The sequence below is a fragment of the Colletotrichum truncatum genome (genome assembly GCF_014235925.2).
Source record: "Colletotrichum truncatum strain CMES1059 chromosome Unknown Contig_0009, whole genome shotgun sequence".
Taxonomy (NCBI): Eukaryota; Fungi; Ascomycota; class Sordariomycetes; order Glomerellales; family Glomerellaceae; genus Colletotrichum; species Colletotrichum truncatum.
In genome coordinates this window covers 2827291-2841869 of record NW_027222406.1, presented here as the reverse complement: position 1 = coordinate 2841869, position 14579 = coordinate 2827291, and the positions used below count along the sequence as shown (strand labels likewise).

Genomic DNA, 14579 nt, shown 5'->3' with positions numbered 1-14579 from the left:
CCCCTAACGTACCGATTCCTAATTACTTCCGAATTAGTTTAGAAATCCGACATTATGCCTTTATATAAGGATTTTATAAGTATAATAAAATCGGTTTAAGATTGATTTAAAACTAATTTAGAATTAGGATAATTATAAGACTTATAAAGAAGGTCTTTTCTAAAGCGGTAAGAACTACTATATAGAAGATCTTCTTTCCTTTAAGTTTAATAAGGTAAGTAATTTAGAAGCGATTTTATAATAATTTAGAAATAATTTTAAATCGATTTAGGCTAGCAAAGTTAAGCTTACCCTTAGTAAACTCTACTATTATTAAGGTAGTAAATCTAGTAGTATTACGTATACTAAGGTAATTTAGAATTAGTTCTAAATTAGTTTAAAACTAATTTTAAATCGATTAGATAAAACGGTTTTTAAATAAGTCGAACCTTAAGAACTATATTAAGAAGTATAAGCTTAATAAGGTCTTAGCTAAGGTTAAAAGCTATAAGTCTAGTACGAACTTTATTAAGGAGAATAATAATATAGCTAATAAGTAATTCTAAACTAATTCTATACCGATTCTAAACTAATTCTAAACTAATTATAAATAGAATTTTATAACTATATTTATAATATTGCTATTAACGCTTATAATAATAGCAAGCTATAAACTCTTTTTAAGAAATAAAAAGCGTAAACCCTTCCCCCCCTTCTTACTATGCTTACGTATAAGCAAGGTAACTAAACTATAGTAAGTAATTCTTAATCGATCTAAAATCTTTTTAAACCTATTCTAAATTATTTTATAATAAATTAACTTTACTAAAATATATCGCGTTGCTAGCTTCCTTACTAAAAGTAAGTATACTTACTATACTATTATTTATAATACTAGTAAGTTTAGAATTAGTCTTAAAATAGTTTAGAACTAATTACGAATCGATTTAGAATATCTTCTTACCTTTCGTAATTAAGAATATAAAGTCTAGGCTTACTTTAAAGATAATAAAGAAGATAAGGCTTAAATTAATTTAAGATCGGTTTAGAATTAGTTTAAGACTTTTTTTAAAACCGATTTAAAACCGTTTTAAAATTAATTCTTTATAAATACTTAAAGCGTTTAGTTTTTAAGCTTTTTTTTAAAAAAAGCATTTCTAAATTCATATAGAAATAATTTAGAATCGATTCTTTACTTATCTTATATATTATCAAAGTCTTAACCTTTTCTACTATTTTACTAACTTTAGTTCTTTTTCTTATAATTTAAGCTTTTATTTTTTAACTAAAAGTTTTCTTACTTCTAATTCTAATTGCTTTTCTTCTAATTCTAGACTTTACTTTTATAAGTTAAAGTTATCTTATTATCCTTATCTAATTTCGTTTCTTAAGTTAGAAATAGATATTCTTTAGAAAGTATTTAACTTAATAACCTTAGAAGATAAAGCATAGGAAAGACGAGGGGATCGATTTCGAATCGCTTTTAAAAGACTTTAGGATCGATTCGGAATTAAGGATAGACTTCTTAAATTAATACCTTTTAAAAGACTAGACGTAAAAAGTTAGGTTAATAAAAGCCTTTTAATACGTTTATTATCTAGTTGCTTACGAGATTCTTTCTAGCATTAGTATTTAAGTTTTAAAATAATTTAGAAATAATTATTAATAAATATTAAAGTATTTTTAACTTACGTAAATAGCTTAACGTACATGATAAGCGAGTGAGACAGACAAGCGAGTGAGACAGTAAACCAGACCTTCGCGACAATAATATCGAAATCTATAACAAGAAATCTTAGATTGATTAATACTACTCGGATTCCTGTTCTTCGGATGTTTCCTCAATAAATTGACATGTTCTCGCGTTGTGGCCTGTATTCCCGCATACGCCACACCGACGATGAGTCGTCTCAGACCTCACTTTGCGACCACTACTCCGTCGCGTTTCCTCTTGTAGTTGCGTGTCTGCCTCTCTTTGCGACTGTATATCCTCTCCAGTAGATATAGTAAGACTTCCTCCTTTCTGTAGACGTGTTTTCTTAGCCCTTCGACGCCGACTTAATATTGCATTCTCCTCTCGAAGGATTTGAACCTCTGACTCTAGTAATGCTACCCGATGCCTTAGTCCTTCTGTCCCTCTGGCTAGCTTACTCACAGCACTATAAATTGATGCTGGAGAGCTGCTTCGGTGGCGTGAGATTCGACTCTTAATAAAAGTAGACTGTGATCTTGCTTCGCTTGGGTTGCTCGGCGTCCTAGAGATCCAAGGGTCTGGTGTCTGAGGGACCCCCTCCTCAGGCGTTGGCGTTCGGAACTTTACATCCAGCTTTGAGAGAACACTTTCTGCATTCAAAGGGACAAGTCCAGCTCCTCGGAAACCTCCCTGGATATTTTTCCTCGTAAAAGACTGCTTAAAAGCTTCGTGAAATGCTGCAAAGAAATCTTCCTTCGAGATATGGGTTATGCCTCGCCGCATCTTATTCTCAATTTGCCGACCGTAGGCATTCTTTAACGGCTGAAAACAACCAACATCTAAGGGTTGAAGTAGATAAGACGAGTGAGCCGGCATGCACAGTGTAATAATGTTGTTTTCTTGACAAAAGAGCTCGAAGGCTGCGGAGTGGTGACTTTCATGACCATCAACAACGAGGAGGCGATATTTCCCAGACGTACGTGGTTTTGTATAAATGTCGAAGTATCTGATCCAGTCAATACCTCTCTCGTTTGTTGTCCATCCATTTTCAGACGTTGCAATAGCCCAATCGCCCGGAAGAGAGGTTTCTGTATACCAGCTTGAGAGGTGATACTGGCCTGCAACGATGATGTATGGCGGGATGCTCTCCCCTTGGGAATTAATAGCCTGGATAACTGTAACCCATTCCCTATTGCCAGGCTGTGTCATCTTCGTATTTGAACGCCTTTCAGCACTTGTAACAACCATTCCAGAAGCAATAACGCCCATCATAAAGCCGGTCTCATCAAAGTTGTAGATATCAGCATCAGCAATACCATACTTCGCAATTGTATTCTTCACAAGCGAAAACCAGCCACGAATCACCTCTGGATCTTCGCATTGAGCTCTCTTATAGTCATACTTGCGAAAGAAACGCGTCCTAAGCTATGGTTGTCGCTTGACGAAATTAGAAGCCCAGCGCTTCCCAACTAGAGGCGCGTCGCGCTCTGCGAGAAGTCGATTGGCCATTTCTTCCACACCACTCAGCCGGGGAGGAAATGATCGCGCATCTAGGTCGAGAATATACTCAACTATTGTCTTCTCTTCTAAATCTGATAAATTCCGTGAATTAGGCATGCTGTCGCGTCGTGAGACTATTCCCTTTAGTCGCCGGCTTAATGTTGCGTGACTGACTGTATAGAGTGCACCTGCGGCCCGAGCACTAAGTTTTGGGTCATTTCTCATTGCTTGAAGGGCAATTTGTAACCTTCTTTCAATACTAGCTGATTCCATGATTTATTGTAGAGGAAAAGGTGCCGGTCGCGTCAAGGTGCGACGGTCGCGGTTTACTGTCTCACTCGCTTGTCTGTCTCACTCGCTTATCATGTACGTTATAGCTATATTATAATAGCTAATAATAGAAATATCTTTCTAAGAAAGCTAGATTCTTAGTATTATAAATACTATATCTTGCTTTAAAAGATAGCGATCGTATTTTATATATCTAAGTACTTTTAAATTAGTTCTTAACGTATTCTAAACTAATTCTAAATTAATTTAAAAAGGATTCTAAACTTACTTCTAAATATATATAAGTAATAGTAAATACCGATTACTCTAAGTATATAAGGCTTTATATAAAACCTTAATAGTATTTATATTAGGTATAAATTAACTTTAATCTAATAAGGGGATTTTAAAATAGTTTTAATTAAGTCTAGCTATAATTATTTTTCAAGCTTTATATTAAGCCTATGCTTTTATTTAAGGTTTAACTAAGTAAATTAGTTCCTAAGTAATTCTAAAGCGATTCGGAAGCGATATAAAATTAATCTTTACTTTTAAATACCTAATATAAAGCGAAATAGTCTTTTAAAAAATAGTAGAATAGTAAGCTATATATTTAATTTTATAAAAAGTTAAGGCTATAGTCTTCTATATAGTATGCTTTAATCCTTTATTAGAAATAAATTAAATAAAAGTATATAAAGCGTTTAACTTACTATGCTTATAGTCTATGCTTTAGGTTATATTTTAAAGATAAATATTTCCTAAACCTTAGATAATTAGTTATAAATCGGTTTTAAATCGGTTTAGAAACTATTAAAAACCTATACTAATAAGGTTTTTATAGTCTTAATTAACTATAATACTTAGTAAACCCTTATTATAAAGGTATTTCTACTTAACTTTATATCTAAATTTCTTATAAAATAATTTAAATATAATTATATATATCTACTAATATATTTCTATACTTTTAGAATTAGTAAAAACTTAGATAAGTAGAATTACTAAAATAGTTAGGAATCTATTAAGAATCCGTTCTAAATCGATTTAGAAGCGATTATATACCTTTCGAAGATATTAAATTATACTATCCTTAAATAACCTTAACTTCCTCCTTTCTAGCTAGATATTTATAGTTTATATCTACTTAGAAAGTATTAAAAGCCTTTTTCTTCTATAATTTAGCTTGCTTTATATAAAATATAATATATAGGTATATATTGCCGTTATTATTAAAATACTAAATATATTATAAGTAAATTAGTATTAAACCTACTTAAAACCGATTTAGAATTACTTTATACCTAAATTTAATACTTAGTTTAAGCATATTAGTATTTATACTAAATCGCTAGACGTAAATAGCTTATTAGAAAGCTAATTACTTTTTATTTATAAATAATTAAGTATAAAAAGTCTATATTTACTAGACTTTAATAAATGCTTATAATAATCTAGCTATTATAAGTATTATAGAATTCTTAAAGTTTATAAGATTATAAGAATATATTTAAAATTAATACTAAATTAGTTCTAAATCGGTTTAGAAACGATTTTAAAAAGATTCTTACTTAACCTTATTCTAAGTTAATTAATCTTCTAAACTACCTATTATAGCCTAGATATAATACTAGCTAAGGTTTTAACTAGTAATAATAGTAGATATAAATAGACCTTATAAGAAGTTAGAAGAATAACTAAGGTAGCTTCTAGATTAAGTAAGACTTAGAAGTTTTATTTTACTAAATATATAATTTAAAAATTATTTTAAGAATAATATAATTAATATCTAGATTAATTTAGAATTAGTTAAGAACCTATTTAGAATCGATTCGATACTAATTTACTTACTATATTATATAATTCTCCTCTTATTACTAATAAAAAGATAATAGCTATTAATAAGGAAGCTTTTTTTTATACTTCTCCCTTAAAGTATAGTTTTAATTAGAAGTAAATATAGCTAGAATTCGATTAAAAAAAGCTAATATAATAGTTTTCTTTTTAAAGACTTTATAACTAGTAGATATAGCAAGCTATAATCTAGGAAGTTCTTAGAATATACTAAAGTAATTCCGAATTAGTTCTAAATTAATTCCTAATCTATTTAGAAAGGCTTCTTACTTTATACTTTATATTAACTACTTTAAGACTATATCTTTTATAAACGGTTAATAAGTAGTATATTATTAGAAACGTTTTATCTATACTTATACTTATCTATTTATAAGTATTAATATATTATTTTTAAAAAGGTTTTAAACCTATTCGGAATCGATTCTAAATACTTACGAAACTACTTTCCGTTTAAGATTATATTATAATACTTCTATTCGTAATACTTTAATACTTTATAAGATTTCTAAAGTAACTTTTTAATATTTTTAATATAAAAATTCTAATCGAAATAAAAATATACTTTTCTACTTATATAAGTATAAGTTAAATATAAATAAATAGTATTTTAAAAGAATATTAAAGTCGTTTATTTTAATAGGAATTACTAAGTATAGTTATACTAAATCTATAATATAATTAGTTTTAAAATAGTTTAAAATCGATCCCGGATCGATTTAAAAATAGTTTATTTACTATTCTCTAAGGCGATTTAATATCTTCTTTATTTAAAATCTTTATATTAATAATATAAAAGACTTTATTCTTACTTATTTCTAGATATTTTATAAATATAAGTAGAAAGATTACTTTTTAAGTAAATATATAAATATCTTTAAAGCTATTATACTTAGAATAGATTGCTTTTAATAAAATAAGTATTAAAAGTATTTCTAAATTAGTTTTAAGTTAATCCTAAATCGATTTAGAACTAATTCTAAAGTCGTTCTTATATATCCCTACCTCTTTATTTACTAGTAAGCTAAACTAAGCCTAGGCTAGTAGTTAATAGTAAAGATTTAAGTCTTCTTTAGCTTCTATATTAAGACTAGTAGGTTTTAATAGAGGACTTATTCCCTCTAGGCGAGGGAAGAGATTTTTAATCGATTGAAAAGCTATTATAAATCGATTCGGAACGGATTTAGAAGCGTTTAAATATCGTATATTCTTATAAAAAGTATATCAAGGGTAAGGTTTCAAACCGCGCTAAGGAATTTCAACCTAACCATAGCTAACTAGCTAACCATGGTCAGCTGATCTCAGGGTAGCCCCACAAATCACAAAATAAGTAGGTAATTAGTCAGGTTATCCCCCCCCCCCAATGGTCGCCTTGACCACACCCTCGAAAGTTGCAAATAGTTGGCGGGTTTGCTCCAGGACTGGGGGAGCTGGAGCTTGCCCCGACCAAAGCTGTCCCTGCATTGCATGGACAGCAGCTTCATCCACTGACGCCACGCCGCACTGATGGCTTCGAATTGACGACTGAAACGCCGTCAAGAAGTGGGGTCTTTTTGTTTCGACAGAGACCTGCGACAAGTGGCTGGTGACAATTCCGAGTTGACCATTCGATAAGACATCAGATAAGATTAGGTTTATCGATAAAGACACTTGGTATCTGCTTATCAAAGTTCCTCCTCCAGGTGACAGTACTTCGAGATAGGTGGCTCCCATGCCGTCACATCAAGGTATGTGATGTGCAAATGAAAGTGGACTCTTTGAACAAAACGGAGATATGCTGATTCAACGTATACAAAGACTTGCCATGCTATCGCCCACACCTTTTGAGGTCATCACGCAAGTCAAGTCGAATTAACATGGTTCTTCAACACCGATGCTGGGTATCATGGATTCGCGAGATGCAATTTCTAACAAAAGCCCCGCCCATCAATGCTTGGCCAAATGTGCCCGACGCAGTGCCGTAAAATGGCTGGTACATTATGATACCCAGAGTACGCCATCGCAATGCAATTTGATGATGCGCTCATATCCTCCAAATGCGACGAATATGCTGCAAAAAAATACGACGGGGAACAGCGCCCCTATTATCTCCTCAGTTCCACACATTCTCTTTCTCAGCGACCGCCTTCTCTTTAAGCTTTCGGTTCAGCGGCAAGGGGTGCAGGATCGATATCGGCTGTTCCGTCTTGAGAACATCCCAGTGCTTCTTTAGTGTATCTTCCCCTACAACCAGCTCGAAATTTGCCAGGAAACAGAAGCTGATTTCCAACCTTGCCAGCTCCAACTCGCTGACACCCCCGACCTTGGCCATCTTACTGTGCGGGTAGCTGAGGTCCTCCAGAGCCTTCATTGCGACTCTTAATCCTGCCAACACCAGTCGATGGGCGTTCCTTCTCGTTACGGGTATCGTTCGCTCGTCGACGGCGAGACGGTGTATGTATAGACTCGTCGCCAGATACACAGCCGTACTCATGGGACAGAATCGGTGGATTCGGGCGAGGTACTCATCGATGCCAATCGGTGGGGGCTTCTTGGAATAAAATTTCCGCGTAATTGCGCTGTGCTGGAGATTAATGGGCTGGGAGTTCTCGCCGATGATGATGTAGGGCTCCGGCGGTCTCGAAGGCGGCGGGGGTGTTGGCGTCTGCGTCTGCCTCAGATGCACTCCGTCTATCAGTTGCGATGTCGAGCTACTGGAGCCGCTTGTGTGGGAGGTCATTGGTGGCCGCTGCTGAACTGATCGACCGGCCATAGCTATCTCAGCCTCCTGGCGCATCCTCGCCAGGTTCTTTTCCGAGTTGGAACGTATCAATTCCTTCTCCGCCGCCATGCCTCGCATGTTAGGCAAAGTTGGACTTGTGGGAGGAGGTGTCGGTGGTATATCACCCGTGATGCGCACGAGTGCCTCAATGCCACCACTGAGAAGCTTCATTGCCGACCGTGGAGACAGTTTGAAGACGTCGTCATTCTCAGGGACGTTTGGCGGGCTGTCCTCAGCGATGCTGAGTCTCGGGTCCAGCGAAGGATTGGGGGGAGGGGGAAGTTCGGGGACATCGCTCGAATTCGAGTCGGAGTGCTGTAGAGGAACGCTGTCCTCGGGTTTGGGCGTCATTGTCGCCGCGGATTGATGCTACTCCTTGGGAGAGCACCTGAATTGAGTAAAAAAGCACCAATGACGTCGTCAAAAGTGCGGAAGAACTGCGTCTCACTAGGCTCACCTTGGGCGACGGCCAGCATCTAACTCTGTGAAGAGCAGGAAAATCGAGACTCTCGCCTCCTGGGAGGGGTGTCTGGTTCGTGTATTCTAGAAATGTTTGCCACAACAATCATGATCTCGAGTCCTTCCCTTTAGGGTTGCAACTGTCCCTCGGCCTGATTCGGCTTGGCGGGAGCCGGGATATTTCGCGGGAAGGTGTCGCACGGCAGGGTTAGTCCGAAGCTATCTGCAGGACCGTTCTGTTCTGGACCAAGCTAATTTACTGGCATGCAAAACAAGAAGACAAAAAAAACGGCTGTCCTTGGTGTCAATCGTGGGTCGTGGAAAATGGGATTGTGGCCGTTCGCTTGCGGAAGATAAAGGCAAAGAACATAGGTAGGGCAAAGGTGAGGCGATGCTGCTCTGGGCTGTTCGAGGCCTGGGGGTTGTAGAAGCGGTTGGGGGTCTGACGGCTGAAAGTCCCGTCGGGCCTGGTTTCTGATCAAAGCAAGTATTTTGGCTACCAATCGGTTGGTGTCTTGCTTGGAGTGATGTCGTTGGTGGTGCCAGTGGTTGTGTAGTGGTTCTGGCGGTCTCGACCCTGTTGGCCAGATTACTGGCAAAGCTGGCGGTGACAGCGCGCAATCTTTGCGCTGATCTCTAAGCTAATGCGGGGAATTGCAGGTAGGCGGCAGGCGAAGACAGAGCAGAAGACACCGGCATCCCCGTCACGGTGGAGGGATCGGCGATCGTCTCAAGTCGAGCACCTGCAAGGCGTTGTGATGAAAGGCAACCACTGGACAGCAGTAGAATAGAACAACACGCTTTCGATGGTGTTGCCTGATGTAAGTGCAGCTGGCGCTATACTATGCAGCGAAACAGGCGGGTGGCGGATTGGACCACAATGCAGGGGAGTCGGAAGTCGTCGTTGGAGTAATCGTCGGATTACTAGTCGACGAGGGCGAACTCGACCGGGGTTTCGCTGTCACGGAGAAGTCCTTGTTTGTCGAACAAAACGAATATCTCTCAACAGATTGGCGTGAGCACTATGTGTAAGATGATAAGCCGTGAGGTGAGGTGGTATCAGTTAATTGCCATCTCGCGACTTAAGGCGTGTCCCGAACTGGCTGGCTCGCCGAGGGGCATATGCAGGAACCACAACAATGTATTCGGAGTGGCGAAGTGGGCGGCGACTATTGTAAGCGGAGAAGACGCGTCGATAAGGAGCAGGCGACTGGAAAAACCGGCGATTTCGAGCTTGCCGCCCCGTCGTTGGTGATGAAGAAGAACAATTATACGACGAAATGGGAGCGTGGGTGAATTAATACTATACGGATACCATGGCTCAAATTTTTGGAGAAATTTTGGTGTAAGAGGGGACACTGCTGGGTTGTGGAGAGATGAGGCGAGCAGAGTGGAGCGGATTTTTGGAGGGGCTGGCTGGGTACTACTGGGTTGGGAATCTGGTAGGTGATGGGTACATAGTGTACTAGTAGTTGGAGAGACCGACCACCGGGGACAGGGAGAATGAAGACAAAGATCCTTCCTTCTTGGAGGAGGTTGCGGCCCAGGTTTTCCTTTCCCTCGTTTGTCTTCATTCCTTCCGTATACTTAGTACGGGGCATACCGCATACACACGGCTCCTACCTCGGCGTCTTTGCGCTTGCTCGTCGTCCACCTGCCTTTTTACCTAGTTTCCTCCTTTCCTCCTCTTGGTCTGAGCAGGAACACCTGACGATAGCCACACACACACACACACACACACACACACACGCACACGCACCTACCTTACTTAGCCGCACTTGCACATGGCAGGTGCACCTACATGTATTACAAGAAAAGTAGGTAGGTAGGACCAAAGGAAGGCAACCAGGCAATGCCCCCTTCCATCTCCATTAGGCCCGGTTGACTCTCATCCGGCAGGCGGCTACAACTGCACAGAGTAGGAGCTCGGCTGCAGCGGTGACACCCAAATACACACTATCAGTGATTTTTAGGAAGGGGCTCCCTGCTCGCGGAGGGCTGTTAGTAGAGAATATTGGAAGGTCTCCCTGGACAGTCCAGTGGTTGTGTCATGGATTAAATCTCTCTGCCGGGCCCAGTGCCCCTCCAACTAGCAGTAACAACTTCCGCAAAAAAACTACTTGCCTTCCGTGCGTGCTTCCCCTCAGCGGACTTTCCATGTGGTGGTGATTACAGGGGTCCAAAAGCACAAACACTTTCCTGCCCTGTGCACCACCCCACCACCCCATCGTTTTGGTGCAGGCAAGAGGCCATCGTGGGGTGGCCCTTGGGTGGTAAGGTGGGGTTTCAGGGTCTTTGATTGTCAACTGACCAAATTTGATGCAGGAGCTCTTCAGCCATCACCAACCCAGCCAATCCCGACTTCACCCTTTTTACTATTATTATTCTTTTTTTTAAATCAACATCCTCATCTTAATCTGCAGCTCCACGCGTCGCTACAGACTCACTGTGACGGCGGCAAATATTGCCAGATTCTAAATGGATGACCACTACTACGCCACACCACCTCTCTGCACCTCTTGTCACTGCCGCTCTTCCAAGAATGCATTGTCATCATCACCCTGTCAATCTGCCCACCCTCTTTCGAATATTAATTACCTTCTGCCAACTCTTTACCGGGATCTACCCGCTGGGTTAGGTACTTTGGGGTTTTGAGGCTTGCTTCAAGGTACTAGTGGCTAGCAATGAGCGGCCAGCTGCAATCTAGCCATCCCGCCAGCTCGTCATCAATTTAGCTGCCTCTACTATGCGGTTTTTGGTAGAACTCACCCAAGTTTGCAATATAAGTCTACAACCACCGCCATTTTTAACGGCACGGTGGGCGAACGACGTACGGCCGACTTCTCGGCCGCATACGTTTATACTGGGGTCACCCATGCACTTTGATACGGGATTGCACACGCCATCATATCTTGTTAACGTCCGATGACTCTGTTCTACGAGGGGCTGTCTACATCAGTTCATTTACCCCGTCTAACATCGGTTCTACTCTACCCTCGTCTGTGTTTGACGACGAGTCATCACATTCCACCTAGCTCGCTTCACCGACTTAATCAGGCCACGCCATCTCATCCCGCTAACATGCGGCTCGGCTTGCCTTGTCTTACGCCTCACTAACTTTATCCCTAGTGTCGTGATGCTTTAACATCCCATGGCAACCTTGACATCCACAACAGCTGCTTGTCCACCCTGGACCGTTTCAATCGCCTTCTTGAGTACCTCCTCAAGCTCCGCTGTATTGTCGACGCGCGTAGCAAAGAGATCGCCGCCTGCTGCCGCCTTGGCAATGCCGCCATAGTCTGGTGAGGGGTCGAACGAGATGTTGATCTCCTCGTTAGAAGCCCTTGAACCCTCTCCGTCAGGATGTACAAGAAGCAAGGAGCGTCGGGGCGCGTTCCATCCTGAGTTCATGTCAGCTCAAACACCGTATATGGACCTCCAAGAGATGGTGACCTACCCTTGTTGTTCAAAACAATTGTCAAGATGGGAATGTTGTATCGCTTCGCAATCCAGTACACACTTCCCGGTACCGAAAACAAGAAGGTGCCGTCGCCAACAATTTGTACGACAAACTTGCCTTTGCCCTTGCCACCATTCTCGTAATCGGTTGCCAACTTAATGCCTAGCGCACCACCACCAGACCAGCCGAGACCACCTCCGCCGCAGTTGATCCAAGAGCCAGGCAGAGTAGGCTGCAGGTTGTCATGGACGAAAACAGTGTTCGTTACGGCCTCAATCGCCCAAATCGTGTCTTCGGGGCAAAGCTTTCTTAACGTTCGAGAGAGATGCCCAGTTCCAAATTCGCCGTTCCCCTGAGGCTTTGTCTTCTCCTCAATCTTTGTCAAGAGGGCCTTGTACGACTCAGCACGCTTGGCCTCCTGTTGTTTAGCCTCTTCAGATTCTAGCTTTCCAGCATGTTCCGATTTAAGGTGCGCAGTAAGTTGCTCCACCGACATCAGGCTGTTGGCACGGTATCTTGATTGCGCCTTGATGTAAAAGACGGGCATCTGCTGCTTCAACGGGTCGACGTCAATGTGGAAGACTTTTGATTCCTTTGAAGGATGGCACAACGTGTTAATCCAGGGCACATCACAGTCTAACACCAAGATGACGTCGGCCGTCTTCACGGCCTCGTCTATGCCGAATCGGAGACCTAGCCAAGCGGGATGATCGGCCGGGAAGCACATGTCGCTGCCTCCAGTGTCTACTACGCGAAGCCCCTTAACAGTGTTGGCGAGCTCGACCAAAGCAGCTGGGAACTCGTGATTCCTGCCACCATATCCAGTGATGACCAGGGGCTCTTTGGCGCCAGCCAATGCTTCAGCAATTTTGTTCACCGCGTTCTTGGGGAGGCCACCGAGCTCAACGGGGTCCCACTCATCCTGGCGAATACTGTACGGCTCGATCTCAGCCTCCATGACTTCTCGTGCACCGCAAAGATATACTGGGCCCTGGGGATCCGACTTGGAGAACTGCAAGGCGCGGTTGACCATTTGCTTCACATTTGTTCCCGTCTTCAACTCACCCGAGTAACGGGTGTACTGCGAGACGATTTGCTTCTGATCTGGGACGTCTTGGATCCAATGGATGTACTCGGTTCGGCTGCCTCGAAGCTCGCCTTCCAGCGTGAACGGGGACAAGCCAGCAAACACGAGAATCGGGGCACGACCGCATGATGCGTTGTGCACTGCAGCACCCAGACCCTGTGTTCCTACGTCGACGTGAACAATTACACATTGCGGCTTTCCGGTCAAGCGAGCGTAACCGTCAGCCATGGACATGGCCACCATCTAGGCCAGTCGTTAGTGCGGGTGTCTTGAAGAATAGGGAAGGGGAATTATTACTTCATTGGGGCATGTGATGATTCTTGGGAAGTTTCCTTTTCTCTCTCTTTGGCCCTTGACCATGGCCTCGATGATACTAGGATGATCGGAACCCAAGTTCACGAAGCAGTGAGTGACGCCGGCGTCCCATAGCGCCTCAAAAAAGGCAAACGACGCGGTATACATCTCGGCTGATTTGGAGGAGAGATTACGGGCTTGCTGGATGGTGGCCTGGTATTCTTTCTCAACGGCAGGCCGAGACATGGGCTTTATACGAGTATCAAAGGCCGATGATGTTGATCCCCCGCTTCGGTTTGGTGGGGCAGCGGATGAGAAGTCGGCAATATGGCGACTATGATTGACAACAGCAGGACCGGCCGCCAATGTCTGCTTAAAACGGGCCAAACCCCCTGTCCTCCCGCCTGCAGGCATGACTGCGCGCAGGCAGCGTGTCATCGGCACCTGCAAAGGTCTGAAAGGCATGGCGACGGCGCGGCGACACTTGGTTATGGAGGGGCGGGGTATCAAAACAGATTGCAGTGTGTGGGTGTGGGTGTGTGTGTGTGTTACTTGACAGTGTCATCAACCAACTAAGTAGTTGGGGGTACGCCTTTCTATCTGTACTCGACAGCCAATGGATGTTGTGGTGATAGTACCGTGTCTTGGTGGAAAGCTGGCACGGGAAAAAAAAAGGCACTGGAAAACTATTGGATTTGATGAGATGACTGAAGTTAAATTAGGTTCATGTTTCTCGTGACGGGCATCAAAGACACTTATAGCTCTGGCAAGGATGATTTCACAGACCGGCAACCGGCTTTAGCTTGTTCCCCCAGCCCAGTTAATAGGGAGCACCGCGCCCTGCGGCCAGCCAACCCCGCAGTCGGTCCAGGGACCGGTTTCAAAGGGCGCTTGGGATCGGCTCACTGAAGCCCGTTGACGTCTCACTCACAGCTATGCATTGCCGGCGCAAAGTTATATTATTCAAGTACGGGATGGAAGTGCCACGGTTATTTTGGAAACGGGTCAAATCATAGAGGATGTCTTTTACCAACAGCATCACCCCATATGGAGCAGATCTGAGTCGACTATATATCAATCCCCCTCAGGGGAGTTCAACTGGTACAAGTTAAACCCCCACAGCTTGCTTATGGGCCGAGAATTACCGCCTCGGGCAGGCATGCACAATCTCAACCGACCCCGCAACAAAGCGCGTTCAGGCGTTCCGGGGATCCAGGTGATG

The 14579-nt window shown here is 42.0% G+C and overlaps 3 protein-coding genes across 3 annotated transcripts; all 3 read right to left on the bottom strand.

The window, feature by feature from the left end:
* Nucleotides 1–1789: 1789 nt before the first annotated feature.
* On the bottom strand, nucleotides 1790–3289 carry CTRU02_213324 (transposase; the record flags this gene model as incomplete). The annotated part of the gene is made up of 2 exons (XM_070206026.1): nucleotides 1790–3097; nucleotides 3143–3289. 2 exons carry the CDS (start codon nucleotides 3287–3289, stop codon nucleotides 1790–1792), a joined length of 1455 nt encoding a protein of 484 aa, XP_070060419.1.
* A 4099-nt stretch (nucleotides 3290–7388) lies between these two features.
* CTRU02_213323 (cyclin-dependent protein kinase complex component) lies at nucleotides 7389–8408 on the bottom strand (the record flags this gene model as incomplete). The annotated part of the gene is made up of 1 exon (XM_070206025.1): nucleotides 7389–8408. The coding sequence occupies one exon, from the start codon at nucleotides 8406–8408 to the stop codon at nucleotides 7389–7391; it is 1020 nt and encodes a 339-aa protein (XP_070060418.1).
* Nucleotides 8409–11657: 3249 nt separating this feature from the next.
* Nucleotides 11658–13822, bottom strand: CTRU02_213322 (thiamine pyrophosphate enzyme; the record flags this gene model as incomplete). Its single annotated transcript, XM_070206024.1, has 3 exons — nucleotides 11658–11917; nucleotides 11974–13306; nucleotides 13361–13822. 3 exons carry the CDS (start codon nucleotides 13820–13822, stop codon nucleotides 11658–11660), a joined length of 2055 nt encoding a protein of 684 aa, XP_070060417.1.
* Nucleotides 13823–14579: the final 757 nt, after the last annotated feature.